The sequence below is a fragment of the Sphaerodactylus townsendi genome, linkage group LG10 (assembly GCF_021028975.2).
Source record: "Sphaerodactylus townsendi isolate TG3544 linkage group LG10, MPM_Stown_v2.3, whole genome shotgun sequence".
Classification (NCBI taxonomy): domain Eukaryota; kingdom Metazoa; phylum Chordata; class Lepidosauria; order Squamata; family Sphaerodactylidae; genus Sphaerodactylus; species Sphaerodactylus townsendi.
The window spans coordinates 36,334,474-36,361,968 of record NC_059434.1 but is presented as its reverse complement, the minus strand read 5'-3'; the positions used below and the strand labels follow the sequence as shown (position 1 = coordinate 36,361,968).

Sequence of the window (27,495 nt, the reverse complement as noted above, 5' to 3'; positions counted from 1 at the left end):
TATGCTCTTAACACCTTGTTTAAGGTAACTGCAAAGTTGTTGGAAACTAGTGGGAAGGGAGTTGTTTATTTTTACTGTATTGTAAATGTTAGAATTTATTGTTTCAGGGCTTTCTGTGTATATAGTTGATGGGAGCTCTTTTGGGGGCCTTCATCATCTTGAATCCTGTTCACCAAGCCTCTGAAGTCTTCAAAAGCCAACCACCAGCAAAGAAGAATTGGCATTATCAGTAGACTGTAAATATAAGGACTTGAATTGCAACTTAACAGGACTATAAAGTGTAAATGTTAAATGTTAATGTTTTAAAGGTGTTATTTGTTAAGAGAAGTAAACCATTTTGTTTTAAATTTAGTTCTTTGCAACTTCTTCCAAGTTCTGCCCCACAGAACTCACAAGCAGAGGTTACACACCCATACACTATAAACACAGTCCACTGGAAAGTTTGATGAATTAGAGTGACCAATGCTGTTTCTATTACAGCTATTCATTTCAGTGGTATTTGTGAACAGGCTGTCAGTAAGTGATTTCCTAAAATTTAAAATATAACAAAATCTTGACATTTGATCCAGTCACACTGAAATTAACAATGTAGTCATAATCAGACTTCTAAATCTAGTTGTTTGCAAGGATTTAACAGCTTAGTATAGTATTTAAAAGAATTAATTTGGTGGGATCATGATTGGACTTAATTCTACTTCTGTTTTTTTAACTTAAGAATTAAAAAAAGAAAAAAAGGATTTAAAAAGAAACCTCCCCATATCTGTGAGTAGATTTCAAAAACTACTACAAAAACTACTACATACGAAGTGTTCTATTCTTACGATAATTCAAAAAAGTAATTTTGAAAGAAGAAATAATAGATGGCACAATTTACAGAATGAGTTTCCATAATCATAATGTTCTGTAACATGATGCATAGTTTACTGAAGAATACTGAATTTGTTTTCATACAAAATATTTTATTTCATTTAGCATTATTTTCTAATGTCCTCTTTTGGCTGAGGTCCACTGAGCTGGGTAAAATTAATGGGACTTACAGACTGGCCTTAAATAACTTAACCTGTGGATCTTATTGATGTGAAGGAGGTATGCTTCCCAATAAGCATGAACATTCAGCAAGTAGTAGTTCATTCATAATATTCCATAATTTAAATCATTTTAAAAACATACTTAACCTTCTCTGGGGTACATTCTACTTTTGCACCCCATCTGAGCTTTGAAGGAAACACCTAAGTGACTGTCTAGCCCCAAATCCTATCATTTTGGTTTAGTGCCAAGCATCTGTCCAGTGTTTCATTAAGTCAGCAGAAGGCTCATTTCTGCTGCTACTTGTATTATATGATGTGATAAGACACTTACCTACCTTGAATACTCTTAGAAATACTAACACTTGGCCAAAGTATACTTATCTGTGTCATAACACACATGGCCAACCATCAACATACGGCTCAGTCCAGAGAACCACCAAAGTAGTATTACAAACACAATAGAGATCCTCTGAAGAGGCCAGCCACAGATGAAGGTGAAACATCAGGAGAAAATGCTACCAGAACACGACCATACCGCCCAGAAACCACGCAACCCCCCAGTGATTCCGGCCGTGAAAGCCTTCGACAATACAATACAGTTGGTTTGTGAATTGCAGCTATTGCCTCTTTGTGAAGGATTTCATATGAAATTATAAATCTGAAATATTCCTGTGTTTGTTATAAAAACCATCGGCAGTGCTCTTAAAAGGGAAACCACCAAAGGTTACATTTCCGGAATCAAGGCCCAAGGCAAGTTTTAAGGAGATTTAAAATTGTAATAGCATCTCTGTTGGTATGGCACTTATCTGAAGACATTTGGGACTCCCTTTTGATCAATTTAAGAAATACAATTGAATTAAAAATTTCAGTAAGGAACTTCAAAGAGGCATTATACTATCACATAACAGAATGTATAAATACATTGGCAGTATAGTTTTAGACAAGGGGTTTGTTTTTTTGTTTTGAAAAAACTGGTTACTTTTAGTATGAAGTAAAAACTTTGTTGTACCAGATACCGTATGTTCATTGACTGTCATTCTTCTATTCCATTGTGACTTTGCATAGCAAGTCAAATAAGATTCTTTTTTTCTCCATGCCCTTTACGAGCCAATCAGTATTTGTACCATTGTAATAAAAATCAAAATGGTTAAGTACTGGAAATCTCTAGTACTTAACTTAATTACTGGTGAATGTCTTCATGCCTAATGATTTTGTAGATAATCCAGTAAAAAATGTTGAATATCAGAAAGGCTAGTGGAAAGCAGGCTCTGGAGATGGTGTCAATCTTCTTGGCCCGATCAACAAATACCTTCCTCATTTCTTCAGGGCTTTTTGGTACAACTTGAACAGGATTATTTGGTCCCTTGGGAGCCACACCATCTTTTGCTTGTATACATGGTGGCCCCATTCCATAGCCTGTGAAGCTGAACCGATTCTCTCTTATGTCATCATCCTGGAGGAAGGGGGGGGGGGGAGAAATGAAAAGTCAGAACCTTCATGCCAAATGAATTAAAATGGCTTCTATGCATGATTTTTGAATAAATTATAACTTGCTGTTGTAAATTTAGTAATTTCAGTAACAAAACTGGATTGTTGCTTAATCCATTTACTGGTACTTCCATTTTGGTCACAATTTTTCAGCTCTAAAGTTGTCATCAGCATCTGATTAGCTGAGGTATTATAATATTTATTCCTGCTTTATGACTGCCATCTACACAAGGAGCCTTGTATTGTACAGTTTAAGGTACATTCATACATGGATATTGGAACTGCACAATACATTGAGAGGAAGTATATTTTAACTGTTGCAGTGATTGAACACTACATCATCACTGTTTTTTCCTTCATTATTGAGAGCTGTGAACTTATCCAGATAAGCAGTAACTGGTCTGATAGGAGGGATATGAAATGATAGCTGATCATATACTTGATGGCTTACTAGATTTTTTTTAAGCTCAAGTCCATGGTTGTTGTTTGCAATAGCCAAAAATAGCCACAATCACAAAGGGAATCCTTTTCTGCTCTCTCAGACAGTCAAATCTTGCAAGAAGCCATGTGCTGTAAACGAAAAAGTCTGAAAGCCTGGTGAATTATGGGGAACGTTGTACTGAAATAGCCAAGAGAAATGTTTGAATGAAAGATGACTTTTCATATACTGGAGAGAGGTGATTAAATATTCTCTTCCTTCAAAGAGGCTTTAAATAGAATGCTGTGAAATTCTGCTCCACCCCAGTTTTAAAATGTGGGCTTGGTATTGTTTGGAGAAGGTTTTTGCTTGGAAAAGGTATTGCAAAGTGTTGTCTGTCTGCTATTAAGGAGTCAAATGGCTATGATACAGCAGTCTTCCAGAAGCTAAGCAGGCCTAGGCCCAGCTAGTGCCCAGAGTTGCCAGCTCCTGATTGGGCAGTTCTTGGAGATTTTGAGGATGGAGCCTGAGCAGGGTGGGGGTTGGTTAGGGGAGGGACTTCAGTGGGGTATAAAGCTACAGACTCCACCTTCCAAAGTGACAATTTTCTCCAGGTGAACTGATCTTTGTTGCCTGGAGATCATTTGCAATCTCCAGCTATCTTCTGGAGGTTGGCAACCCTACCAGTTCCTGGACAGGAGACTTCTAAGAAATCAAATGGATGCTGCCTTGAGTTCCTTGGAAAAAAAGAAGATATATAAATACAAAGGAGAAGAAGAGTGGGTTTTATACCTCACTTATTTCTACAGAAAGGAGTCTCAAAGCGATGTACAATCACTTTCTCTTCCTCCCCTGTAACAGGCACCTTGTGAGGTAGGTGAGGCTGAGAGAATTCTAAGAGAACTGTGACTAGCCCAAGGTCACCCAATAGGCTGCATGTGGAAGAGTGAGGAATCAAACCCGGTTCTCCAGTTTATAATACTATGCTCTTAACTATTACACCCCACTGGTTCTCTATATATGTTTGGCCTGAAGTAATGCCTGATGGGAGACTGGCCCTATGACAACATAATGTCAATAGTCTTTTATGGCAGACGTTTTCTGAATGGGAGGTAATTGTCAGAAGATAGTCTCCTGGTAGCACCTTTTTTTCTCCAACGCATCAGCCACTTGGTGGGAGTCCATAGGATTTCCAACAGCTCGGAGAAACAAAGGCCCTTTCTGCACGGGCGTTAAAGAAGGCTTCCCAGGAGATAGCCGCTTTAAAACAAAGCGTCCCTGGGGAGAGGAAGAGTTAACACAGCTGCACGCTGCTGCATCGAGCAAGCCTTGGCGACAATGCCGACAGGACGCTGCTTCGCCAAACCTTTGCTCCCAGTGAGGTTTTTCAGAAGCAGCATCTTCCAACTGCAGGCTTAGTAACTGCTGTTCAAGGTGCTTTAATTGCACAATATTCCTCATTCAGGTAGTCTATCTGTGCACTCTGAAATATTACATGAATTACATGAATGACAATTATATTGGTATTTTTATTTTGCTTGTACTGGCTATGATTCTTCTCTCCCCAATAGTTCAATAGAATATGTTAAAGGCCAAATCTCACTTTACGTTGACAGATAAACTCATATGAAAATTTTTTCCCATGTGGCATAATGTTTATTTTCTTTCAATGAACCTGTGTGTGATAAAGTCTGATATTTAACGCATGAAAGTGCAGTTTTAAAAAGTAAAACTGGTTTCTTATGTAAATGTGTCCTGTTCCAACAATATTACAAGTGACAGCCATGTTTTGTTTTGTTTTATTAAAAAAACTTTATCTGTCTTTTTCCCTTTGGCCTCAAGTTGTGTTGTTATTCAATGCCTCAGCTGCAGATAATTGCTTCTGAAACCTGCAGGTGGAGCTAGTTCAATTCATTCAAAATGGATGGACTCAATACAGCATTTGGCAGGTTCTGTTCAACAAAAAAAAATTGACTTTGCTGCAGCACTTACTGCCCCTAGACATTCAAACAAAATGAAAAGTGAAAATACCAGGAAAATGAATCAATTGTGAATTAATTACTTTTACTGTGAATTACTTTTACCTGTGAAATAATATATTTGTTGCAGTTAATCATGACCAATGATGTTTCAGATACTAATTTGAGAATGAAAGAACAGGGCCCTTTCCACACAAACGTTTTGAGGCAGGAAATAAAATATTTCCTCCATGGAATTACACATTGTTTTTATCCCCAAACATTTTATTTCCAGTCTTAAAACATTTTAAATGAATCCCCTTTTTAAAATGATTCTCTGGCTGAAACATTTTGAAAACATTTTCAATTGCTATGTGATCAATAGACTACAACAGACTACGCTTCTGGGCTTCCCTGAATTTCCTCCTCTGTGCCATTTTCTGAGCTCACTCAGTCCCCCTTGTCTATTTATTTGCAGTATTTCTCTGTTTGTTCTTTTATTTGAGGGGGGAGGTCAATCTTCAAAGCATCAAGTATACAAGGAGTATAGAATGCAGCATTGAAGCATCAATTCAACACAGAACTAAAAAAGAGAGAGAAAATCACATAATCATGGCCAGGAATAATTTTGAGGGGGTGAGTGCAAGCATACATTGTAATGCGAGGGGAGAGATTGAAAATGTTTTAGAAACACTTTAGGGAATTTGTGCAGAAAGGGCCCCAGAAATCACAAGTAGAGAGAGGAGAGGCCTGTAAATATAATAAACAAAATAAAATATTGCTCTTCCAATTCAGATCATGAAAATGGTGCAGGAGGGAGACTACTCCTCTCCACATACTTTCTTTCTTTGATCATGTTGCTTTTAATTAGATTGGGTAAGTGAACGTTTTGAAGGGAAGGCAACAGTGTATGGCCTGGTTTCATCATATATCAAATGCTAAACAGGGTTAGTACCAAGGAAGACTCGGCAGGGGAAGACAATGGTAAACTTCCTCTGCTCCTCACTTTTCTGATACTGCCCATATGTGTCTTTCTAGCATTTACTTTTACCTTACAGATTCCTCTTTACTTTCCTGCTTTTTGTGGGAACAATGAGAAGTAGGCAGCAAATCATGGAGCATGTTATCTAAGCATGCTCTCACCAAAGGCTGTAACAAGCCAGCATGGATCAGTTTTGACTGTTGAGCACCTGACAACATAGCTGAAATGAACTGAATTTCTTAAATGAGCCTTGGAATGCTCCGGTACGAGGTAAAGCTTCAGCAGAATATTCACTGAATAATTGCGACTGTTCATATTTACTCCCCAAAGTAATTGTTTTTGATCTCCAGTAATTTATATTCATTGCTAATTAGGATTCAGTAGTTGATAACTACCAATACTAGACAGCTTACAATATTTAATACTTATTACCTGTATTTGGCATCTGCAATTTGATATTTAACATTTATGCCACAGCTGAATTAATTTTCTCTTCCTTCCCCAATTTGTTTCACATGTTGTTATTTTTTTAATTATTTAATGTACTATTTCAGACCTGCAAATAGCTAACCACATCATTACCTGTGATGAAAAACTGCCTTGAGAAGAGTAAGAAATTAAATTAGAAGAAAATTGGTTGTTTCCTCACCACTTCATGACCTTCATTATACCACAATTCATTGACACGAGGCTAATTTTTCACTGTCAAAATGCCCCGTGGTACATCTGGGAGTGTACCTGCCATGGTGCTATTTGCCCCACTTTTGACTCTCCACTGCTACCCAGTTCTTCCTGGGATTCGAGGCAGGGCCGGTATGTTATGCCCCAAATATTTCTGCATGAGCTTGGTACTTCACCATTTGCACCGTGAGCTCTTCCGCAATGTCTTCCACGCATGCGGGGACAACCTCCATTTCCTGCGTTCTGATTGGCTGAATCTCTCCCCATTCTCCCACTAAATTTCACTATTTTAGTTTTAAATGAATCTGAACACAAAACAGGCACTGATCATCAGCGCCTTCAGTCCTCCCTGTCTAAAATCCTTGCTTGAGTGAGAAAATCGCCACCCTCCTGTTCGCTGCACCTGCCGCTTTTCTGTCTAAAAAACTTTCTCCCTCTGTGTTTTTTCCACTGCAAAGGGGGGAGGGCACTGATTCTCAGCGCCTGTCCATTGGAGGGGTGGGCCAGAGCAGCGAGGTGGGAAAAATTACCCAGTTCTGCTGCCAAAGGGGTTTTCATGGCAGTGGAAACCACCAGACCAGGGGTAGGAACCCTCGCGGCTCTCAGATGTTCAGGAACTACAATTCCCATCAGCCTCTGTCAGCATGGCCAATTGGCCATGCTGGTAGGGGCTGATGGGAATTGTAGTTCCTGAACATCTGGAGAGCCGCAGGTTCCCTACCCCTGCACCAGACCAACAAAGGGTCATTTCAAAAGAACCTCAACTTTGGTGTTTTCTGAAATTCATGTAGCAAAGCCAAAGCTGTGGGGCGCTGCTGGGGCAACAACGTGGCAGACAGGCTGCAGTACCAGGAGCTGTGAAGAACTCCTAGCTGCCCCAGGCTATTTTCCATGCTAGCAACGAGGCATTTTTGTTGGCTAATAAATTATGTAAACTTGTTTGTGAGGCAACAAGAGGCTGATAGTATCAGACCTTCATGTGGGATGAGACATCACATGACATCACATGATGTTTCACTGTCATTTTTGGTTGTATCCAGAAGTAATAGTGCAATGCTCTAGGGCAGTGGTGGCGAACCTTTGGCACTCCAGATGTTATGGACTACAATTCCCATCAGCCCCTGCCAGCATGGCCACCACGGCTCTAGGGATTCCTTGAATCTCAATGGCTTTGAAATTGTGACACCATTTTCTAATTACCAATGAAAGTGACTTTGCTCCCACCGAAGGAAAGATCTGGGAGCTGGGGATGCGAGATTGCTTGCCATGGGAGACAATCTGCTAAAGCTACATATGAGGGTTCTAGGTAACGTAAGGCTGAGCCTACCAACTTGTTACTCAGCCAACTGTACACATATTGCAACCCGACACGTATCCATGGGATTGTTTTCCCCATGTGTCCCCTTGTGCCAACTGCAGTGTTTCTGTTGCTATTTTCAAAAGGTAGCTTCCTGTGAGGGCACTGTCTTTAGAAGTTTTCAGGACTCACTGTAAGGCCATTTTATTTTCTAACACTTTTTGCCAGAGATATTTCCTTGGGCAGTGGTGGGGTAATAAAGTTTTATTGTGTTAACATATGTTTTAATCCTGAAATTTTAAGCTACCTTGAGCCACAAGGAAAATATGGGGCATAAATATTTTAACAACACATACATATTTGTGTTTGAAATCAACACGATTTGATTTGCCAGTAGATTCTTGTTAACTCTCACCATGGTAATCCCCACAAGAATATGTACAGCATAGTACAAAAGCCATACCAGATGATTTACTCCATGAAGAACAGAAGGTTTTGTTATTACATTTCTTAAGAAACCATTAAACTGTATTAAACTGCCAGTTTTATGAGTGGCTACTGGAGAATTTAGGGGAGTTGCAGCCTGTATTTACTGGATACTGTACATTTATGCAATAAATAATACCTGTTGTTGAATAGTGCACAAAATTCCAAACTGTCCTATCCGACTAACATTTCATTATATGCATAGCACAAAACATTTGCAAGCTGTCTAAATGTATGGGGGCCACAGTGCAGGCAAGTACAATGTTTACGAGTGACAGATTAGATTAATATACTTTTAGTCATAGACAGGGAAGTTGAGATCAAATTTTAACAAATCAGAAAAAAACCTCATTTACATCTACTCAAATGATCACTAAGCAATCATCTAATCTTTTAATACAAATTTAAAACCAATGCCATGATGAGCTAATGGAAGAGAGAAAATCATATCTCCAGTATATTTTCTGGTTGAATACCAACTGCTGGGAGATGACATGAAGAGATTGTTCAGATCAGAATCTCAGTGCAGGGGAACCAGTTTCCTGACCTGAAACAGTGCCTTGAAGCCACTATTGCAAGAAAACACAAGTTATCTGCATATAATCTATGTCTTTTCTGCACAGCACAAATAAAACATCTTGAGAATATGTAAAGTAGCATTTGGGGGAGAAGGTTCACACAGTGTGTTCCCCAAGAAGTTCTCAGGATGTTTTGTTTCTGCTCGATCTGACTCATTTTGAAATGCTAAACTAGCAATCTTTTCCCCCTGATGGGTTGAAGACATTTCTTGCTTGCTGTGCAGAAAGAAAGAAACATGCTTGCTGTGCAGAAAGAAAGAAACATCTTATTTTCCCCTCCCAAGTTGAAAGCTCTCGCTTTCGGTATTTCCACAGCTTGTTCCCACTATTTTATGTTGCTCCAGAGATTCACTGTGCTGCCCACCATTAGTTGAGTTGTTCCCCGGGATTTTTCCTCTGCTTGTATTGCAGGTAGCCACTATTTCAGCTTGTAAACGACACAAATAAACATAGCTTTCCCTTCCAATGCCATGCTTCTGTTTCCCCCCCTTTTTGTTTTCAATAACGTGTCTTCAAAACTACGAATACATGATATGAAAATTGCAGCCAATTCTCATATTCTTGATCATACGTAATTGATTTTGGTACAGTCCAGGGCAGATCTGCCAAATGGTGTTCTGTGGACAAAGTTACCTGGTGAATACAAACCTGTAATATCCACAACATAATGGGAATACCGTTTGCTGTTATTTTGTCTCAATACTGGTGTTCTATTGAAAAGTTACCTGGTGGCTTGAAACCTTTAAGATTCTCAATATATATCCTTGATACCTATGGGAATACCATTTAACATTTCTTTAGTCTATTTAAAACATACTTCTGCCCTTTGACCTTCGGCCAAAGAGAAAATGTCATCCTGTTATTGTGTTATTTGCACAGCCACTTTTTAAACAGAATGCTATTATTAGGAAAAAGACAACCTCTGCTCGCACTGCCTGTATTTCTCTAACCTGCACTTGTCATATTTACCTTGTTCTTCTTCCTCTTTCGGTGAAATCTCAAAAGTTCCTTATGCTGTCTTGACACAAAATTTACAGCTGCATATTCCAGAAGGGCCGAGAATACAAAAAGCAGGCATACGGCCATCCAGATGTCAATAGCCTTGACATATGATACCTAAAGCACCAAGTAGAATATTGCAGGTATTAGAAACACAGATGGGAAGTTTTTAGTATTTTATAACACCAAGGAATGAGAAATGTACTTCCTGAAGTCATAGTGAAAGCTAACTATATAACAGAGGGCATTTTTTTATTCCCTCATAAACGCATCATTTTATGAAAACTCTTTAAACCAGAAGCTCTATAGACTTGCTGTGTCATTATGTATAAATCCTCAGGATTGTTCATATTAGTAATTGTGCCAGTACGACATCACATACCATGGTGTCTACACCAACATCTCTCCCATGAGGGAGAAAAGCAACATATACATATAAAAATAACTTTTTCTGTAATCATACACAAGAGAGCAGTATTATATGCACTGGTACTGTTCTAATGTAAGTTCATTCAGCTGAATATCTGAGAGCCAGCGTGGTGTAGTGGTTAAGAGCGGTGGAGAACCAGGTTTGATTCCTCACTGTTCTGCATGAACAGCAGACTCTTATCTGGGCAACTGGATTTGTTTCCCTGCTCCTACACATTAAACCTGCTGGATGACCTTGGGTAGTCACAGTTTTGGGGAACTCTATCAGCCCCACTTACCTCACGAGGTGTCTGTTGTGGGGAGAGGAAGGAAAGGAGTTTGTAAGCTGCTTTGAGATTCCTTACAGGAGAGAAAGGTGACATATAAATCTAAACTCTTCTTCTACACCTTATGAAAGTCAAAGAATTCATACATAGGCTCTTCCAAATGGGAAAGCTCTGAAAAACGTAATCAAATGGATAAACTTATGCCCAAACACTTGTATGTGCATTTGGCTCACTGTACATGATTGACTGTGTTGGAATATAGCAATATCTAATGTACAAAAAAGAAGAAAGGTGATTCTGTAGGAGGCATAAAGGACTTAGACAGGACTTTAGTGGAAATGCTTTCTATCTAAAGGGGTTTCTCCTTGTCTGTGCAGAATGTTTTTCTTAGGCTTTTCTTCTAGAACAGTCTAGAACTCTCTGCAGCTAGTAAGGCAACCAGGTTTATCTCATCTCATCTATATCCAGTTTATTAGCTCCTTTGTTACTTTTAATCAATTCAGTGCTCTAACTGCTGCATAAGTATTCTACAAAAGTATGGCGGGACAGTCTGTGACACCTTGTAAATGCTTACTGGTATTAACCCAAAAGGAAGTTAAATTTACATGGTCTGGATGATAAACTACCTGTGAAAGTTTGTTTTTTCATAACTAAAAGAGATTGTGTTAATTCAGTTCATTTAACTATCTCTCCCCAACACCACAAACCCTTTGATTAAAAAAACCCCAGGCTTTAATCACTGTATGGTGTACATTTTATAGCATTTGGGACCTTTGGCAGTCTTGTATGCATACACATAAGCATACACATTTTTTCCTGCATGCACTTGTTACGTGACCTCCACCCATCCCATCATTTTACAGTAGATATTGTGCTATGTGGCTAATTTAGTTCCCTTTTCTGTTCAGTCTCCATGACTATTCTTTATCAGCAGTAAAACATTTTTGCAGAGTACAACACTTAAGACCACTTTCTATTCTCAGAAATACTAGTTTACTGTTCTGCTGAAGTCAGGGTTTCTTCAAAGTAAAAGAAAACATGATTTGACCTTTGAGTAATAAATCATATAACCGATATCACCTTCAAGTGATGTTTTGAGTTTTATGTCTGCCATCACTTTGAAGCCTGTAGGGAATAGTAAGATCTTTATGGACAAATCTGTGTGGTGTAACTGTCAAAGATACGTCCACAGGGCCTGTAAAACAGAGCTATTCCACCAGGCATATGGTTGAGGCAGCAACAGTTACTTTATTGGGCTTCACCCCTCCCCCATTCTGCTACCTTTTCATCCCTATTTATCTTGATAAATTGCTTTGTTTAATTTGTCCTCTTTTAAGATCTAGGGAAACTCAATGATAGGGTTAATTTGCCATCTTGGTTTGTATGAATGTATAGTTTCAATAGTTTTTTTGTATGAATAGTATGAATAGTTCAATAGTTTTAACCATTTTTGGATGTTATTATTGTATTGATCTAATTTTGGAAACTATACATTCATAGTTGGAAACTATACATTCATTCAGGGAAGGGGTAGTCTAGAAATTGAATAAAATAAAAATAAATACATTAAAATGTTTGAGCACAAATGAAAGAAAAATACTATTCACCTGTATGACATGATTATGATTATATGAATACACCAAGAGCCATAGGAATACTTTTGGGCAAAAGTATTATGAGATAATTACTGTGTAATCCTATAGGCTTTCCATTTACACATTTAGGCGGAGTCCTCACGGGCCAAAAACAGTGCCCCTGGAATGGTAAAAACACAGTTCCAGGGGCGCTGTTCGCACAGCTGCCACCTCTGCATCGAGGCAGCACCATGCTCCTCCCCTATCGGGGTGGAAACACTGTTTCCTACCTCACTCAATGAGGCTTTTGGGAAACAACATTTCCCAGCCAGCACCATGCAAACGGCACTGGGTTGGAGGCGCCGCTTTTCGGTGCCTGCATTTCCCCCACACTTACCTTCTCTCTCTGCGGAGCTCCACAGGGACAGGGAGGCACACCCATGCTGCCCTTTGACCTCTGGAGGTTGGAGCACAGTGTGGGCATGCCTCCCTGTCCCTGTGAAGCTCTGCAGGGAGAGAAGGTAAGAAAATGAAGGCGCCTCTGTGGGCAGCAGACACTCTGGGGCTGCTCGCACCTCAGTGTGCGAATGGCCCTCATGCTCCACCAACTTCATATATGCCTGTGGGAAACCACTGTAGGGGCCCATAAGGAATTCACCCTAGAGTAGGAAATTACCATTCTTTTGCCCGAATTCTCTACCTTTAAGTGGTTTGGAAACAGAAGGAAAAAAAAATGGCCTTCATATAATCATAGGCCCCTCCCGCACATGCAGAATAATGCACTTTCAATCCACTTTCAATGCACTTTGCAGCTGGATTTTACTGTGCGGAATAGCAAAATCCACTTGCAAACAGTGGTGAAAGTGGATTGAATGTGCATTATTCTGTGTGTGCGGAAGGGGCCAGAGTCTGGGAATGTCTAATAGCTCTATAGCAGTGGTGGCGAACCTATGGTATGGGTGCCAGCGGTGGCACTCAGAGCCCTCTCTGTGGGCACGCGCGCACAGAATTTGTCATGTGGGAAGGAAATTGCCCCCCCCCCACATCTGTGTACCTCAGCGAGCAGGGAGGACTCGGCTGGCAGGCCTGGTTCTCCAGGTGGCTGCTGCCGGGGGGAAGGGGGGGCAGAGGCAGCAGAGATGCTAGAGAGGCGCTGAGCAGCACATGTGGGACTTGCTGGAGGCTACAGCAGGCTGACCCCTGCTTGAGGGGGTTATTTAGATTAAATTGCCGCATTGGCACTTTGCGGTAAATAAGTGGATTTTGGGTTGCAATTTGGGCACTTGGTCTCGAAAAGGTTCGCCATCACTGCTCTATAACAAAGGCCGTAAAGACTGGGGAGACAGTCCAGAGTGTCACTAGAAAGTGAAATCACACCCTCACCAAACTGTATTCACTTCAGCATCCCCCCCCCCCCCAAATATCTTGATATTTTCCAAGGGAACCTTTTGCACATAATTACTCCAGTCTAAGTCCATTGATTTTAATGATCTTAAATGGGAGTAATTTAGCACAGGATTGCTCTACAAATAGTTAAGCTGCCATACTCAGTCTAAAACAATGTAAGTAAATGACATTTTTATTATAGCTTCTTGCAATTTTTAGCCTATCATTAAGTTTAAGAATTAAAACATGTAATTTCTATACAAAGATAGATAAAGTTATAATAAATATCTACTGGTTTTGGTCTTGCCAGCAAACTCCAACTCATGGGATAGATCTAACAAGGTTTCTGAAAGATGAGTCTTTCACCAAATAGGGACAATCCCTGTCAGTTAAAAGGCACCTTAGTGATATTGTGAATTCACCCCAAAGGGTGGAGACTGAGGAAGAAGAGAGCTCAGCAGTGGTATGATTACATAAAGAGGCCATTCCCTCCAGGGGAACTAATCTCATTAGTTGGAAAATCAGTTGTAATTCTGGGAAAACTCTATGCACCGTCTTGAAGTTGATAACCCATGTAATTCATGTAGTTAAATTCAAACGCCTTTTATTGGCATATCAAATTCATGTAGTTCACTAGTTGACAATCCCTTCTCTTTGACATTTTCTGTTATATTGAACTCTAGTAACCATATGTTTATGGAAAATATGGTCAAAGACTGTGAATACAACAGATTATTAATTAAGCTAATACAAATATAATTTGACATAAATGATGACAGTCAAAACAAAGGACGTTTAACAGTTTTCCTACCTTTGGGAGTGATGCCCGTGATCCTGAACTCTGCGTTGTCATAGTAAGCACAGTTGTTATACCTAAAGCCACTCTGGCTGGAGCTGCATCCATATTGATCCAAAAGGACACCCAGGACAGTATGACGATCAACAGACTAGGTATGTACATTTGAATTAGATAATAACCCATCTGCCGTTCAAGGTGGAAGCGGACTTCGATACATGTAAACTTGCCTAAATAGAACAGAGAAAAATGGTTAACTTATGCTTTTCATCAGCAGCACCTGATCAAATGACAGTAATTTCAAAAACCATTTCCAACATTTATTCAGTTTATATTGCATTTATAACAATTCAAAATAGAACTGCCACATAGTCATGGCTCCATGTGTTCCATTGAACTCCGCTTATTGAAAAAAAGATGTAAACACCTCTGATTCATAGGACCTTTCTTTGGACTCAAGATTTCTCCTCTTTGTGCTCTGATAACTTCATTTAATCAAGAAACGGTTTGGCACATGGTTTGCTCTACAGGCTGATCAACAGTGGTACATGGACAGCTGCGACTATTCTGTTTTCCTATCCAGCCAGTAGCAACACATGCATAATATCCTTGTGTGTTTCAAGAAACAGAATAAATGGTAAGCTATATGGAAAAATGGTCACCATACTGACAAAGGATTTGGAAACCAGTTATTTCCCAGAATCAGCACACTGAACAGCACTTTGGCTAAAATTTCTGTTTTCTTACTTATTTGCATGTGAAAAATGTTTCCCTTTTAGAGTCTGAATAGCTGAAATAGCGGCATAGGGATGCAGAGTTTTTAGTATAGTTCAGCAACTGAACGCAGGACTTGAGGCCTAGGTTGATATCCATGCTTCAATCTGAATTCACTGGTTTCAGTTTCCCATGAAATTATCTGGCTTCAAGGATGCAACTTATCCAGCCTCACTTTCATCATCCTTTTATGTTTTGATTTTTTCGGCTCCTTCATTTTCCTTAACTTCTATGATTATCGATAAAAACAAACCTTCAAAGCTTTCCTTATTGTTTTTTCTAGGTTCCAATGCGGAATGTGAGAGTAAGTGAAGACATGTTCCTACTTCAAGACACTGAGGAAGAGATGTTCTTCCTCTCAGTTTAGGAAATCACTTCCTGAGCTGCCATTTGTGGCTAATTGGCAACTGCACATGTGTAGCACCACTGCTCTTGGGCTATGACAGCTGTAAGGCTAAACATTACTGAAGTGTTTGTAGGATTAACATTGCAATAAACAACCACTGTCCTTGCGAACTGTTACAGTTAGTGAACTGGATCAGTCTCCTACCTGTGTTGTAATGCTTGGTGCAATAACATAAATCTTTCTCTTCTTTCAGCAGAAACTGAGGCAAAGTGAGTCCATCAGCTACCTGCACAGCACCTTTTTCTTGCCACTCAAAGATGAGATCATTCATTGTGTATCCAACTAGGAAGCAAAGCAAGGCATACAACACATGTGTAATTCCAGGACCAATTGCACAGCAAAAGTAAGTAAAACATTAGCATAGAAAGGTTCAAAAGTTTATTCTGTGCATATACTACATATTGTCTATGCATTCCATGTAATTTATATAGGCTTCCTGATAGCTTTATCTGAATTATGGATCTTTTTTCACCAATTAACTGGTAATTAAGTTTTTAGATGTCACAAATATCGTACCACGGCCACAATCTATGAGATTGTTCTGATGTTAAAAAGCAGGATGCAGCCTGAGCTGATGGACTGGTAGTACTCTTCCATTAACAACCATCATTAGTAGGTAGAACATGGTAATGATGTGCATACTTGTGTGCATGGGACTGAAACAAAGCATGACTGAATCGGGAAAAAATCAGCATAGCTTCCAGATAACATGGTGGAACTAGCTGCATTGGTTTAGCTCTACATAGTATTAAACTTTTCTAATACAATTGCAATTGAGAGGTAGCACAACAAGGTGGAAATGCAAGCTTATAAAGCGTAGAGTGTTATCTTAGATACAGTCATGCAACACAGTCTATGTATAACAGCAGGACTAAGAGCAAAAGAAACTTTATCTATGTAGGATGTCCTTTTATTGGGCCAATTTTTTTCAGTATGCTGAAGATTAATGCATCATCCTCAAGTACAAAGTCATCGAGATCTCACGAAAATGACACAGGGGAGTTACTAAAGCAAAGGTATATTGTTACTTCTAGCAAATGAACTGCAAATCCTTTCTTTCTTTGGATGATGTCATCCAACAAAAAGCTGTAGGAAAAGGGGAAGAAGGGGCAAATCTGCATTGTAATGGTTTGGCTCAAGAGGAGCTTATAGTAGACAGAAAGTCTTTTCTACATTGATTGTCTTATTGCGTTAGAGAAGTTTGCATGCATTCTGTTTCTTTCTTCCTTCCCCATTGTACAATCTCAGTCTAGCTGGCGATAGATTCAAATGTTATTATCGTATCTGGTTATCTGCTTACTGCTTAAGCAACATTATCATATATTATCAACCATTTACTGATAGTCTCAAAGTTTTTATCATATTTATAATCTGCCTTGTGTCCCACTGAGAAAGGCAAACTATAAATGAAAGTAACAAATAATAATAATAATAAATCAATGGGGCTCAGATCATGTGGGAAGGATTCCTTCAGCTATCTGACATCACTTCTGGTTCTCCCCCAAATATACTGTCATGCCATGTGCAGTACCAGCCTTTAAAAATATTCCTCCTACCACTGCTTGGAGGAGCAGCAGGCAATCCTAGTGCTTAGGCGTGCAAAGCAATGTTGTCTAGGACTGAATCCTGCCTCAAATTAAGTCAGCAATTGGTCAATTCCCCACGGGGAAATTATCCCGTGATACTCATGGTAAAAGTCACGGTTTGTAAAAGGACTCCCCATTGCTTGAGTGCTGAACACGGCTTCATCCCGGTTCTGGCGCTCTCTCCCCCTTATCACGCGTTTTTCAGAATCCTGCATGGAAGTGCAGCTTTTTGAAAAACATGCACCGAAGCCAGTTCAGTGGGAAGATTCAGGGGACAGAGCAGCTTATTTTTCCCTAGGGAGTGACATGGGGCCTTCCAACCAATCAGAGTGCAGTGGGCTGTGCGCAAAGCGTGCAAAGCCTTTTTTTGTTGAGTGCTTGCTGTGGCTACAAAGAAACGCTTCTGCACAGAGGGGAACAGCAAACACGCACATGTGCATAGCAACGACTGCTTCAGAATGATGAAACTGTGCATCTATGAAGCTGCACGCTAAAAAAGCTGAGGGCGGAGCATTGTTCCCGCTCCAACACAATAGCCAATCAGAAGAAAGCTGCTCAAACACAGAGGCAGGGAAATTCTGCCTACGAGGAAAAAAGATCCACTGAGCAGATTGCGCATTCCTGGGGAGTGTTGCATTGCTTGAAACCGCGAGAGACTTTGAGGTCCTCATTAGACGCACGCTGAAGTAGGGAGGGAGAAACCACAATAAAAAGGTGCTGTGTCTTTTTGAAACTGGGGTGTATCCTGCTTAATTTCTCCGTGGGGAATCCACCATAGTAATGTAATTAAGAACACACAATTCTAATGCATGAAAAGCTTTTAGCAATACCATGTCGTTTGTATAGACTTTCCGAAATATAATTATTTTCCCCATGTTTATTTATTAACATAATCTTTAGTTAAATATTGTTTTAAAATTAAGACTGGTTTGGCTTTAACCAAATCTCTAGTCAGTAACAGAACAGGATCTCTATAAACCACCTTTGTGGCTGCAGTGCCAAAGAGTTATCATGAAGCAGTTCATGTTTTTAGTCTGGATTTGTGTGTTAGTTGGTCTCATTTTTTAAACAGAAATCTGGTATCCAGCCTTAGCTCTTGACAAAATAGATTCAGCCTGTATATAATTTTACAGCTATATTCCTCAGTGTGCAGTATCAAATTATATGCCACCTTATTATAAATTCATCAATTTTCCCTACAGAGAGTGACCCTCCAATGTATATGTTGTATCACACCGTGTGTGCATTCAGATGAAAACCAGCTGTGTGTAAAACAAATTTATCATTTGAAGCATGTAGATTATAGCCAGGAGAAAAATCTCCAGAGTATAATTCATTGAATTGACAAGAAACAACTGCTGTGTCAAAACAGATTTTTCTAAATGAGATTCATTCATTGAATATGTGCTTTAATTATAATTATCTCCCATAGCCTCTAACTCTTCCTACAATGCAGTTCATTTAAATGTGGAAAAAATCATGGCAGTTGTGAATATAGTAGATTTCCTTTTATCCAAATCTTTCCTTCCTCTACATTGCTATGTATGGAAATCTCCAAGAAAATAGACACATACAGTGTGAGGTAGATGTAAATTACAAGGTTGACAATTTACCACCTCATTTGTGTACTGTCAGCAGATTTCCATGGCTAGTCTCATGCCAATAGTTACATAGGTTTTCTTTACCAACCGCTACATACTATCTAAAAGTCTATCCTTGTAGTAGCATTACAACAGTACATGCAATAGGATTTTTTCAGAAGCAAATTCCAGGATGTAAACCAAGCATGAATCATGCAACTGGCACTAAGTGAGGAATGGGACAATTCTAGGAACCCTTAATCAATAATGTACAAATTGCCTGACAGTTTGGGCAGACCAATCTGTGATGAGGGAAATATATGAGCTATGCTTCTACTATTTTTGTTTTTCTATTAAACCATCTGTGACGGAAACTGCTGAATTTGATCAGAACTGCGGCACTGGAAAAAGCCTTTACTAACCTTCTCCTCATTTTCCCTCTGTTTGATCACTCCCATAAATAAATTGGAAGCCCAAGAGAGAAAGCAACATTGGTGGTCAGTATTTAACATCCTCCCCTCTTGTTTCAGTTCACACTAGAAATGATTGGTAGGAACAAATGACATTTTTGCTGTTTTAAATATTTAAGCCAGTACAGTCTGTTAACTCAATCGCTCTAATGCATGTGTATTATTTAATAAGTCATCTGGCTCTTCTTCTGTAGGACCTCGGCACATGAGTTTTTCCTGCCAGCATTTTTGTCTCAGATTATTTTTAACTCACTGAACTCTCTGCTGTAGGGTAAAAGTTTAATAAAAATAGCAAAAATCAAGAAGAAAATGATCTCTGTTCTGACCTTTGCATTTTTTTCATGGATTTTTTTTAAAAAAATTAGAAATTATGCAGAATAAATATGTGTGCACGTTTATAAACTATACAGTGCACAAACTGTGGACTCTCCTAGATCTATTGCACTTATGAATTATGGTATTAAAATCCTTACAGGAAAAATAGGGCTGAATCAATACTTGTTTATTAGGAAGGTACAGATCACATAAATCATGATGACATCCATTTAGAAACCTCTGAAATACCACAGGGCACTGTCAACGGGACTGTCGTCACTTGATTCTATGAGATGCTACACTGGCCAACGCAGTGTATAGAACAAGTGATCAGATCAGGGCTGACTCTGCAATCAGGCAAGCTGGTATCCTGAGGCAGTATACTATAGGGCTGGGGTTGCCATTGTGTCACTCCATTGTCACCCTGCCCCCTCTGTTCACACTTCACCCAGGAGATGGGGCCACTAAGGACCTTTTGCTGTTTTACCTCCATCTTTCAGGCATCTTGAAAAACAGAATAGACAAATTACTCCTGCCTAGCAGAGTTTTCTCAACTATCATAAAAAGATGGGGCCTTTTAATTAAAAAAGAAATAAATTTGGAAATGAATGTAAATGTTTAATTAGAAATAGTTAAATAATTTTATACAAGTAACTTCAATTTGTTGTCAGAGGCTTTCATGGCTGGAATCAACTGGCTGTTGACCCAGTACCTAATAAAGGTGTGAGACCACAGCATAGGTTTAACTAGTTTATTTAAAACAGCGGATCTAGGTCATCAATTAACTATGATAGTATTTAACTGAGGGCAGGCTGCTTTAGACAGCCTAGCCATGGCTGCCTTTTGTTTTGGCAAAGCTATTCTGGCCTTGTTTGTCATTGGCCACATGCACTGTATGAAGAGGTGTCCAACCCCAGCCCCCTTCCCTGAAACCATGAGCTGGCCCCTTCCCTGAAGATGTGAAGCCACTTTTAGCCTTGAAAAGATGTTGAGTACCAAAGATGCTCCTTCACATGCCCCATCTTGCCATGAAGCAAATGATGGTGTATAAAGAATATGCCCTCCATCACACTCGAAGACTCAGGGTGCTCACCGCTGCTCCCTGCCTATCAAAAAGCAACCTGTCCTATCCCTTCCAAACTAGTTATGGCCTAAACCAGTGATGGTGAACCTTTTTGAGACCGAGTGCCCAAATTGCAACCCAAACCCCACTTATTTATCGCAAAGTGCCAACCCGGCAATTTAACCTGAATGATGAGGTTTTGGTTTAGAAAAAAACGGTTGGCTCCCTATTCCCCCGCTCCACCCACTCGAGCAGGGGCCAGCCTGCTGTAGCCTCCAGCAAGTCCTTCACACACCGCTCTGTGCCTCTCTAGCATCTCTGCGTCCTCTGCGCCCCCCCCTTGGGCAGCAGCCTGGAGCACAGGCCCCAGGCCTGCCAGCCGAGTCCTCCCTGCTCACCGTGGTGTGTGCACATCATGCTCAGTGACCTAGTCCAGCCTAGATGTTTGTGTGTGGGGGGGAGTGATATTCCACCCCCCACATGACGAACTCTGTGTGCGTGTGCCCACAGAGAGGGCTCTGAGTGCCACCTCTGGCATCCGTGCCATAAGTTCGCCATCACTGGCCTAAACAGTTACTGACCAGGTCTAGTTAAGCTATTAATAACTGTCCAGCCTGAACATCATGAAGCAGGTGAAAAAAGCCTTCCCCAAAAACCAATCAGAGAAGAACCCCCCAAAAGTCCTGCTTTGGTCTCAAAGGTGACGAGCTAATCCTGTGATATTCTAGAGCAGGTATGTAGGTCAGCAACAGATGACAAAAAAGCAATAAAAGCTTCTCCTTCCAGCTGTCCCATTGGATGGTAGCCTTTTACTTGCTGTAATCTGGCCTCGTGTTTTATTCAATGTGGGACAAATCAATCCCAGTCTTACAGGTCAGGAATGCCTCTTGTGAGTTTTCCAGGGTGTGTGGCTGAGGTCTGGAAGCTTTTGCTCCTAACGTTTTGCTCACATCTTTGATCGGCATCAAACCCAAGCAAAAATCCCCCAAACCACCCCCCCACTACTCTCAGGATACAAAGTATGTATGTCAATACATGTAAATATATTTTTCCAAAATGCTGTGTCTCATATCTGTTGGGCTGTGAATGCCAAGTATCTAATGCTGAAATTTAAAACAAGAGTGCAACCTTCCACACATGCAGAAGAAAAATACAAAATTGTTTAACAGGAATTAAAATTGCCACCTGGTCTCATTCGAATGTTTGGCAACAATCAATGTCCTGAAGTCCATCATGGAGGTTGTGACATTCAGCAAATCTTTCATGTAAATAGGACAGGTATCCCAGTGTACTCCTGTTTCATGGAATTCATTTCCTCAGCAGCATATTTCGGTCTTGCCCACAGTTTGTTTTGGGATCACTGTCTTCAGGTATTTTTCCAAAATGCTGTGCTATCAGTAACGCAATTTCAGCCTTAGACAGTTGACATTCACAGCCCAACAGATATGAGGCACAGCATTTTGGAAAAACATCAGAAGACAGTGATCCCAAAACAAACCCCTCAAAATAAATATGCAACATGTAATGGATAAGAAATGGAAGAGGAAACTGCTTTCTCCCCAGTAGCTTTCTTGAGCAGCATCTAGCTTATACTGCTCATACTGCTCATACTTCCTGGAATATCCCTAACAATTCCTTCCTTTTCTATTCCTGTGCAATAGAAGCAACTTGATTTCTGTGGCCAGTAGCATTCTTCTAATTTTTCCGCAGGTTCCCAGGACAAATGCAGACTGAGATAGCCCCTGATCCCCCTTTTTCCACCTCAAGAATGCTTAGACAACGTACTGTGATAAATAACTCATGTTAACAATACTAGGTAAAAAAAATGTTACAGACTTTGCTGGAGGGGAAAAATCAAATTGGGTGCTGGGTGGGGTGAAGAATGTTAGTGGATGCTGTTTGATCAACCCCTTTCTTCCTCATAGAATCATCACAACAATTCTAGATTAGGTTGAGAGAGTGACTATCTCAAGGTCACCAGCAAGAATGTGGGTTTGAACTCGGGTTTCCCAGATCTTAGGCCAGTGCTCTAACCACTATACCACAGTAGTTCTAAATAATGATTATGTGTAGAAGGGGAAGAATGGTGGCAGACTTTTAAAGACTTCCTCTAATGCTATTTCTCTATAATTTCCATTCTATTTTCCCTTGGTATAACATTCATTTCCCAGGGAGCCCAATCCAGAAGAGTAGCGGACCTATCTATGGAACTGGTGCAGCCTTGCGCCAGCATCCATATCGCTGGTGCAAGGGGCAAATGCGCCAGCAGAAGGCCAGGTATGAAGACAGGCAGCCACCATTCAGCCATGCTGCCAAAAAGCTGGAAGTCCCAACCATGGCAGAGCTGTGCGAGCATCCAGAAAGGACACCAGTGTGTGTGTGTGTGTGTGGGGGGGGGGTGCACTGGGGCATTCCTGGGGGTGGAGCTGTTGTTAGTTGACTCCCACCCAGGGTTTTGTGCCACAGCCCCAGCCTTGGACTTACACCACCCTTGGCATAGGTCCTTTGGCCACAATGGAGGGCTTTCAGGAGGTGGGCAGGGGTTTTGCTGTTTTTTCCTCCCTAGGCCCTCTGGAGGCTGGAGGGTGCAGCAGCCCTGTTCCCAGCTGCCTCCATGGTCTGGATTGGGTTTTATTGTTTGAAATAAACTGCTTACCATTGTCCTAATTTGATTTTATTATGGACATAAAGTGTCTTGGACACAGTGGGAGGATCTGTACTGTTTTGCACAGTAAGTAATTATCACTTAAATCTCAATTGGATTAGATATTTGCCCTATAGTTCTCCAAGCAACTTCTTTGATTTCTGCTCTCATTTTTTTACAGTTACTATTTAAGGACAGGTTCTGAAGCAGCTTTGCTTTGCTGATTAAATCTAAGCAGATCACTAAGCATCCTGCTGTGGTTAAGAACTATCATCATGTTGACTGCATTTATTTTATTGCAACCCCACAAGACATCCCAACAGCATGCCTCCTGGAGAGTTTGAAGTACATAAGTCTTTTTGAAGAGCAAAATTCCTCAAACTAAGTCTGTAACACAGATGAGTTAAATGTGACCTCAGCACCACTGTGACAAGTGTTCAAACAAGTAGTATTTTACATTACAATTCACTTATTTCCTTTCAACTTGGAAAGGGATCATCACTGATTCTTAAAATGAACATGGTATCAGATGTCAGAAACTAAACATGGTCGACCCTGGTTAGTACTTGGATAGGAGACCACTAAGGAATACCAGGGTTGCTATGCAGAGGAAGGCAATGGAAAAGCACCTCTTTAATCTTGAAAACTCTACAGGGTTGCCACAAGTCTGTTGCAACTTGATGGCACTTTACATACACATCTAGTATTTGACAATCTTGTACATGCGTTATCCACAGGACATTATAGATTCTACAGCTATAATCCATTTGAGCCTATAGGCAGAGAAAGGAGACATTAGTGATTTGAGCTTCTTATCCTTATGAGTCTCATTCTAGGGCAGGGGTAGGGAACCTTTAACACTCAAAGAGCCATTTGGACCTGTTTTCCATGGGAAAAGAAAGCACTTGGAGCGGCAAATAATTTTTGACATTTAAAATAAAGATAACACTGTATATATTGGGGTTTTTTACCTTTTACTCCGCTCATTCTGAGAAGCGCATGGATGCATCCGCCCTGCTGCCTGCAGGGCGGGCAAGGATGGGGTCAGCGGCTCGGCCTCGCTGGCTGCTGGGAAAGCGCCCACCCTGCTCCAACGAGGCAGGCGAGAGGGGAAGCCCACGGCGCGGCCCAGCCAACTGGTGCGCCCGCCCTGCTGCCTGCAGGGCGGGCAAGCATGGGGCCAGTGGCTCAGCTCATGGAGCCGCAGTGCAAGGGCAGAAGAGCCACATGCGGCTCTTGAGCCGCAGGTTCCCTACCCCTGTTCTAGGGGGAGAAACTGACATCTTCACAATCAACAGATGTATATTCAGTGCCAGAATTTAGCAAATAAATTTCTCCTCAATTTGGAAATCAATAGTGTTTTCTGTTATTATTTATACTGTGTGTATATATCTGTCGGTCTGTCATATCAACATGGAACATAATGTGGCTGAATATTTCCTATGGAAGCACCCAGTACAATAAATCAGTAGTCTTTAAGATATCACAGGTATATCTAATATGGTTACAAGAAGATTGTATTCACACTTACAGCTTTCCAGCTGCATTATACATGTTTGGACATCCATTGGAAAATTTTTGAGATCCATTGGACAGGAAAGAATTAAAGTCAATCTGAAAGAATATGAAGTAGCCATTATAAAGCATATTTTGGACAGCACACATTCCTTCACATTCCAAACTAGTTTTATGTACAAAGACTTACTAATGAGAACAAAATCTTAGCATTCAGACAGACATAGGCATCTGGATAGATATGCATGCAAGCTACTTAACATGATAGCGTAAGAAGGAGAAAAACTTAAAGTTTCAGTGCCGTGAATAGTTACTTGGGAATAAACCTCATCATGAATTTCAGTGGCACTCAGCTCTAAGTAAAAATGCTGTGACTGCACACTTTCTTATGTTTTTCACTCAAGGCAATTCATATTTGGGTTTGGCCATACTGTAGAATCTACAGCCTAAGCTTGTAACATTGTGTCAGTTGCTAACACTATTCCATCTCTTACAACATCTAAAAGTTGTAACGATTTACTGGGTTGCCTTCTGCCTGCAGAAATCTCCTGAATTATAAGGAAAGCCAATCCTTTATGGCAAGAAAAAATACATTCTATATTTTTAAATCTGTGGTGGTAAAAACAGTTGTATGGAGGAATACCTATGGAAAATACGTGCAACGCTGTACTAGAATCCAAATCTATGCAGTTTTCTCCTGAAAGGAACCAGCCAACTTTGCAAGCTTGGAAGGGGCAAATGCTATGTGCACACAGTTGAAGGTGAACCTGATGCCCCCAGAACAAGTGCCCAGCCATCCAAACTTTAGCAAAATTGGCTGGTTCTTTTCAGGAGACTCACACCAGCAGCCCTGCAGGAAATCAGGTGCCCCTATCCAGAACACCCCCCCCAGAGCCCTCCCCCCAAATTTCCAGCACAAAGTCAGCAAGCCCCATTGAAGTCTATGGTGGGAAAAGTTAATTACCCACCATAGAACTTGCTGAAGAGCCTGGCAGATTGTGCTCTGCAGTTGCTCCATTGTACCCAATGGGGAATTTCTGTGCAGGCTGCACTTTTTTGAAGATAGAGGCACCAGACTTTCAAGGTGGCTCCAGGAGGCCCTCCTGGTAATAGCATCCAGTCTTGGTTAACTTTGCTTCTGGAAGTGGTGGGGGGGCAGGGTTGAGAGAGTTCTGAGAGAACTCAGCCAGCAGGCTTCAAGTATAGGAGCGGGGAAACAAAATAAGCCTTTTGGGGGTCCATAAAATTGAACCCCCAGAAGCAAAGTTCACCAAGCCTTACAAGGAGGGCCTCCTGGAGCCACCTTTGAAGTCTGGTGCCTCTATCTTCAAAAATGTGCAACCAATTCCCCATTGGGTACAATGCAGCCACTGCAGAGTATAGAATCTTGGACAATTTCTTGGGGTGCCTGTTGGGGCGCATTTTTAAAGCTACTAGCACCAAAATTTCAGGGTGTCATCTGGAGACAGTCCTGATGATGCCTCTGAGTTTGGTGAAGTTTGGTTCAGGGGGTCCAAAGTTATGGACTTTTAAAGGAATAGTCCCCATCTCCTGTTGGCTCCTATTGGAAACAAGGGGGATGGGACACCCCCTTTGGGGGTCCATAACTTTGGCCCCCTGAATCAAACTTCACCAAAATCGGTTGGTATCATCAGGACAATCTCCAAATGATGTCCTGAAAGTTCAGTGCTGCTAGCTTTAAAATGCACCTCCTGCAGGCCAAAACGCAAACAAACACCCCCCAAATACAAAAAAACCCAGAAGGACCTGAATTTTTCGGGTACACCCAAATATTCAGGTATATCCGAATATGTTATTTGTCTTATTCGGGCATACAGATAATTTTATGCCCAAATAAATCTGAAGTTTACAGAATTTCTAGGGTATTGACAAAGCCTACCCCTGACCATGGATGGTGTGGTGGAAGGAAGAGAATAAAGCATCTCCTGCCTGACTGTTCATGCGGAAGTGGCTCCAACCCAGGATTTTGCAAAAGGATTGCTGGTGTGGCAACTTTTGAAAATCCCACATTGAGGGAAATAAAATGGGGCTGATTTGTTTTTGGAGACAGGAGCTATGCAAAGCTTCCCGCAAAACGGTTTGTATTGCAACTTTCAACCATGATATTTGCCTTGTGTGGAATACGCCAAAAACAAAAGGAGAACCAACAGGCTTGTAATGGCACCACAAGGGGAGAAGGACTCCTGTTTCAGAAGCAGTTTTCTCACATGAACAGCACTGAGGGGGAAAAAGTGATTTTGCTGATTTTGCTGTTCCACATGGATATCTGTGCACATGAAATAGCAAAATTGATGAAATAAATCCCCCTCCTCACGTCAGTTTTGAGGGTAAAGCAGGAGTTCTTCCTCCATTCACAGTGCCATTAGACTATGGAACTCTGTCTCTCTTTTTGCAGCAGTTCCCTGTAGCTTCTGTGCAGAGGCGTAGGTGGGAAACTTACTTACCTTAGTTCAGCCGGCTGCAAAGAGCAGCCAGATGAAAATGGGCAAAGTGCAGCTGGCTGAAAGCTTCTGCCAGGCTGGTGGGGTGGAGGAGGGGGAAGAGGAAGGGGGAGGGGTGTGTGGGGGAATTTTCCGCCCCCCATGTGACTCATCGTGGGGAGCCTGGGGCATTTGTCCACAGATGTCCCCATTATAGCTATGACACAACTGCTGTGTAGCTGTGGAGAACACTTGAAAATGCGAAAGATTTCATGGGAAAGATAACATCTGGTTTGACTTAAACATTAAATCCATGTCTTATTGGTGGTAGCCAA

General features: G+C 40.9%; 1 protein-coding gene across 1 annotated transcript in view; it reads right to left on the bottom strand.

The window, feature by feature from the left end:
- Nucleotides 1-332: 332 nt before the first annotated feature.
- GLRA3 (glycine receptor alpha 3) overlaps nt 333-27,495 on the bottom strand; it is an 89,715-nt gene continuing 62,552 nt past the window's right edge. Inside the window, exons 5-9 of the mRNA XM_048509008.1 lie at nt 24,736-24,818; nt 15,691-15,828; nt 14,382-14,596; nt 9,886-10,032; nt 333-2,481 (exon numbers count right to left, since the gene is read on the bottom strand). Coding sequence (XP_048364965.1) covers nt 2,209-2,481; nt 9,886-10,032; nt 14,382-14,596; nt 15,691-15,828; nt 24,736-24,818 — 856 coding nt within the window. The 3' untranslated portion in view covers nt 333-2,208. The remainder of the gene's footprint in view (nt 2,482-9,885; nt 10,033-14,381; nt 14,597-15,690; nt 15,829-24,735; nt 24,819-27,495) is intronic.